The following is a 5,437-nucleotide window of genomic DNA, read 5'->3' as shown; positions in this document are numbered from 1 at the left end:
CTATAGTGTAATGTGTCCCACCTTTGACAGGCGTATAAAAGCTCATTAGGATGTTGTGCTGATGTGCGCTTGCTTTACCCTGCCTACCACGCCTCGCCCTCGGACCGTCTCCAAGGTCCCAGACAGGCTGAAGATCCTCCAGTGCCTCTCTCTCAGCTGAACCACCTCATTACCCAAGTTCTCCAGACGAATGCAGTAGCGCCACTGTCAGAGGAAGCACAAATGTTAACACTCCTTAATTTGAGTTGTGTTATTTCTGTTTGTGTCTGTTCTACTTACCCAGTAAACATGGGAGTTCTGGGCCTCCTGAGGAAAAAAAGCAAATAAGATTTAAGAAGACAAAAAAAGAACTAAAGTTAATCTATACAGGGAAAACTCAAGACCTGTTATGCAGATCCTGATATATTTACCATATTTTGTATGGCTCAGCTGTGCTGAGAAGATCATGTAATTACAGATCCACCTACCCTCATTCCCATATAGAAGGGGATAACCGTGACTCGAATGTTCTCCGTGGTCTCTCTGTGGACGTCCGACAGCTCCAGCCAGGGGTGGTTCTTCTCCTGCCACGCCTTCAGAGTGTCTCTGGCTGTGAACGGAGGAGCTACAGTGTCAAGAGAAAGAAGACAAACAGATTTACTGAAAACACAGCAGCCTTATTGTATTATAACTGCAATCCTTTACAAATTCAGTTTGCTACAATAAAAACAAAAAACCTAACCATATAAACTTTCTACTGAACCAGCTCGTACAGGAAGTACTGTAATTTCCGGACAAGTGAGCGCACCTGAATATAAGCTGCACCCACTATATTTAAAAAGAAAACATTTTTGTACATATATAGGCCTCACTTGTCTAGAAGCCATAGCTAGTTTTGGTAAACAATTTCTGAGGAGAGAATGGGGGAAACAAAGTTCCTCCCTCCTTCCCCAGTGGACCAATGAAACCAAGTTTCAGATGTGCAACTTTCATTGGTCCACTGTGACCTGTTCTGTAATTTCAGTGGTCTAATTAAAAAAAAATCTTTATTTATGCAGGTAGTCTCATTGAGTCACGAGGATCCAACCCCCAAGAGAGACCTGTTTTGGGCAGCTATGTGAGCGCCCAGGTGTGACAAGACTAAATGTTTTGGCGGCATGAAGCTCGTTAGCTCATCAAAATAAAATCCATAAATTAGGCGCAGCATTGTATAAGTTGTGGGGTTCAAAGTGTGTGAAAAAAGTAATGACTAGTCCAGAAATTATGGTAACCACTGTGGAGAAAATTCAGATGAAATGCAGAATTGCTCTGCACGATGTTTTCTGGCTGGAGACACTCCCAGCCCCACATTGTTCTCTTGTTTATTGTGTAAAAGCAGCAGAGAGCTCGTCCTGTTTCTTCAGTCCCCTCGTATTACAGTCTCCGTTGGTTATTCTTTACAACTTACTGAGGTTTTCAGTCATCTCTGTGCTTCTTGTCTGCTTGTTTGTTATTTTTCTTTTCTGTTCTGTATTTGTCTGCTGCATGTGTTGTATTTGGTTTGTGTGGAAAACCAGCAGCGACTGAAGAACGGTGTTTACATTTTGTAGGGTTGTACATGAGGAAGCGCTCGAACAGTTCGTGCTGGATCGGGACCTGCTCAGTGGAGTTATAGGGCAGGATGTCTTCATGACTCACGTAGTCCAAACCTGAAGGAAGAACAGGGCCACTGTCATACGAGTGAAAGACAACTACATAAAACACCACGTTTCATGTTCTAAACTGCTGACTGAGAAAACATTTAAAATGTTATTCAACAAGTGAAGTCTGACCATGTTTCTATTTTGCTGCGTACCTGGGATGGCGTACAGGGCCCTGCTGTCATCATGGTTGGCCAGAAACGTGACTGCTTCTGTCTGAGACCTCTGAGACTAAAAAGCAGAATTCAATCAAATGCCTGAAAAATAATAAACTAATAAACTTTAGATTTCACATCTGAAACAAGAACACTTCAGCTCAATGAAGTGCGAACACATTGTGTTAAAGATATCCCTTTCTATCCGTCTCCATTAAAAGCTGATCTAGTCTGGTTCTAGATTTCTTTGCTTTGTTTTTTGTTTTTTTTTAATGTCCAGAGGACCAGATTGAACTTTTTTGGACTTAGGACTAGACATTAATAGAAAACGTGTCATGTTCAACATTTCAAAGACTATCAGTCGTGGTAAACTCCACTTTTCCTCTCTCTCCTCCATCTCCTCTGTGATTATAACCAGGTGTGGCCATCAAGACCAGTGAGACTCTGTTGGATTGACCCAACGTATTTTCAGAACATGAACCAATGGCGCTTGAAAGATGGTGATTATGACTGATTACAATCCAAGCAGTTCTTTACTGACACTGCTCTCACTGATCCTGCAGTAACAATGATTTTGTTGTTGTCCTTTTTAACATGATCTGATGTAATTTTAACTGTTGTACAGTTTTTACAAAACACTTGAAAAGTATATTATTATTATTTTCTGTTGGCTGCTCCCTTCTTCAGGGGTCACCACAGCGGGCGAACTCGCACGAAGACTTGGCAATTGTTTTACGCCAGATGCCCTTCATGACGACAGACCAACGAGCGGAGAGCTGCCGTCTAAGGGGCCTGGGGGAGCAGTTGGGGGGTAGGAGTCTTGCTCAAGGGCCCAGAGAGTGGGGTATATGAGGGGGAGGCAGGTGTGGGTGCTTCATCTTTCCCACCCACATTTTTTTATGTCAGTCAGGGGAGTTGAACCGGCGATCTTCCTATCACAGGCCCACCTTCTCTAGCTACTGCACCACCACTCCCTCCTTGAAAGGTATATTATAAGTATAAAAAATAAAAACCAAACCTCTGAACTCGGCCAGTTGCTAAAATGTTCTGAATTTGATAAGAGAGTTCTGAAAACACGACTCACTATGTGTGGACAGTCTCTGGTGTCGATGAGGACCTGGTAGTAGGTGTGAGTCTTCCCCTTCACCTCCTTGGAGCCGTGGGCTCCGGGGGGCTCAGGTTTGCTGAGGGAGGTGACAACACAGGTTCACTTCAAACCACAACACAACAACGCTGAGCAGAGAGGCGCCTTGGGGCCCCGCAGGATGCCACAGTTTACCTGTCAGACACAGGCGGGGTGATGTCTCGATCGTAGAGGCGGGCATGCCAAGGAAACAAGACAATGCCTCTGTAGCCAAACACACTGTGGAGAAACAGCTGAGAGGAACAACACAGAGAAATCACTCAGATTAGAGATGACCAGTTTATCACAGCAGAGGTTAAATGGGATTACAGTCACTTGAGAAGATCATGCAAGTGTACTATAAAAACAATCCTGAATAACAGATTATTATAATGACAAACAGCAAACACATGACGATGGACAAATCTGCAATTAAAACTGAGACTGTTAACTCAGTCATAGCCAGCTCTCTGTGCTGCAGGTTAGTGGAGTCTTACCTGGCCTGTTTCATATTTGCCATGCTGCTTCACAGCCTCAAACACTCCAACAGTCTCCAAAATCTTCCCTTCAGGCCTGTTCCTGCCAAAAACAGGCAACACAATTACACACAGCACTATGTGGGTCAGCAGGACGTGCAAGACAAGAGTACTGGTTCCCACAGTGACAAAACAACCTGGACAACAAACCATGAGTCCCTGAGAGGAGTTCTCGTTCCCTCACAATCACAGAGGAGTTGTGAGGAAAGCAACTGTTCTGATCCACATGAGGCGCAATCTGCTGCGATCCTACAGACGTTCATCTCACATCGTACTGGGGTGGGGAGTTATAATGTTGACTGCTGGACATCTGAGCTCATTTCCAAATGTCAAAATTTAATTCTGTAAATATTCATCTATGGCGCCACATTGACAGTCAGTTGAGTCATCATAACGGCTTTAAAACATTTGATTTCAACATGCATTTCAGCAATAAAACAATGCTAGCTCAGCATTTTTATAATGTTTTAAATGTTACGTTAACATCTAGGCTAACTGCTGGTCAGCAGCCTGTGAGTAATAGAGATTTTATGCAGATTATTATGGACTCTTTATTAGTCATGAAATAAATTAGTGTTTAGTTCAAATAAGCCAGATTATTTCAGTTTACTGTATTTCTACCTCAGCAATTAAGAGGAACAGCTTACCAGCTGCCTCGAGTTTAGTCACACGCCAGATTATGGCAACTATCTGTGAAGCATCAGTAATTGTTTTTGCATCACAAGGCAGCGCTCTGAGTCGAGTCGAACCGTGAAGACTCCTACACCTGATCAATCCAGACAAACTCGGCTCCTCCAGAGACGAGTAAACTGAAACGGTGTTGGGTCTTTTCTTCATGCTGTTTCGAGTCTCGCAACAAAACTGACAGCATTCAAACACAGACCACAACAGCTGGTCACATCACGTGAATAACACTCATAGCTGCGCGCTCGGTGCAAAGCTAATCTTTAGAGATGAAGAGCGGGGATTAACGAGGGGGATAACAGCACAGGAAGGTTTGTTTTTTACAGTAAGTTGCTTTCTTATAGCAATCACAACACAACTTAACTACACTGACAGACTTTACAAAACAGTATTAAAGTCTGCCCCCACCCCCCCAATAAAACTGCTTTAAAGCAGTTTAAATTATTTCATATTAAAAATAGGAGTGAATCGGTTGCTTGGCCGCTGATCAAAGTCTGACTCTTTCCAGCTCAACCTGTGAGCAGCTGACTTATCTTTGTGTCAGTGAAGGCACAGAACATGTTAACTTTTTTTAATTGGTGCAGAAGATCAAAAATTGATTATGAATTGGAATAACAATAAGGTGATCAAAAATATGGTTGAAGGTTCTGCACAAAACATGAGGGACTAATAAAGATGGATTATCTAGAGGAGATGAGTTCAAATGACTGCTGACCACTAAGATTCAGTCCAGTCTTTAACGTGCAAGCTGCTGCTCACTTACTCAAGTGACCAATTTAACTCCAACATTTAACACTTGAAATACGGATGCACAATATTATCGGCATGGTATCGGCCATTCCATCAAAATAACTCGCCGATATAAAAGGCGCTGTTTTTGCCTGCAGCGGCAACACAACGCGATGATGTCACGTGCACCTACATGATCTCACGGCGGAGAGGAAAATTTTAAATGTTGACGGTGTGGAAGTTTTATTTTTCGTTGGTGAGGATGTCAGATTCTGAAGATTTATGGACTACGTGGAGCCTCGCTACATCGTCTGCAGTCTGAGATATTTTTCCGACGTAACGTTACCAGAGTTACAAGGAGTCATTTCTGATGTCATTGAGAAGCTAACAGCTGATAGCACGACTTGTTGGGTGAGTTTTACCACAGATATTTGGACGTCATGCTAGCCCCGTTAGCATGATTAGTCTTACGGAACAATGTATAGACAAAAACTTTGAACTTAAAAAGTCTGTCCTTCATGCACAGGAGTGCAGAGGATCCACACTGCAGCT

General features: G+C 43.0%; 1 protein-coding gene across 1 annotated transcript in view; it reads right to left on the bottom strand.

Moving 5' to 3' along the window:
- Nucleotides 1–45: 45 nt before the first annotated feature.
- poldip2 (polymerase (DNA-directed), delta interacting protein 2) overlaps nt 46–5,437 on the bottom strand; it is a 13,837-nt gene continuing 8,445 nt past the window's right edge. The window contains exons 2-9 of the mRNA XM_037678436.1: nt 3,434–3,509; nt 3,093–3,190; nt 2,898–2,997; nt 1,814–1,889; nt 1,560–1,667; nt 468–604; nt 280–306; nt 46–204 (exon numbers count right to left, since the gene is read on the bottom strand). Of these exons, the coding sequence (XP_037534364.1) occupies nt 46–204; nt 280–306; nt 468–604; nt 1,560–1,667; nt 1,814–1,889; nt 2,898–2,997; nt 3,093–3,190; nt 3,434–3,509 (781 nt within the window). The remainder of the gene's footprint in view (nt 205–279; nt 307–467; nt 605–1,559; nt 1,668–1,813; nt 1,890–2,897; nt 2,998–3,092; nt 3,191–3,433; nt 3,510–5,437) is intronic.

This window comes from Nematolebias whitei, chromosome 6 (genome assembly GCF_014905685.2).
Source record: "Nematolebias whitei isolate Nwh7 chromosome 6, NemWhi1, whole genome shotgun sequence".
Taxonomy (NCBI): domain Eukaryota; kingdom Metazoa; phylum Chordata; class Actinopteri; order Cyprinodontiformes; family Rivulidae; genus Nematolebias; species Nematolebias whitei.
This window is presented reverse-complemented; position numbering and strand designations above follow the sequence as displayed.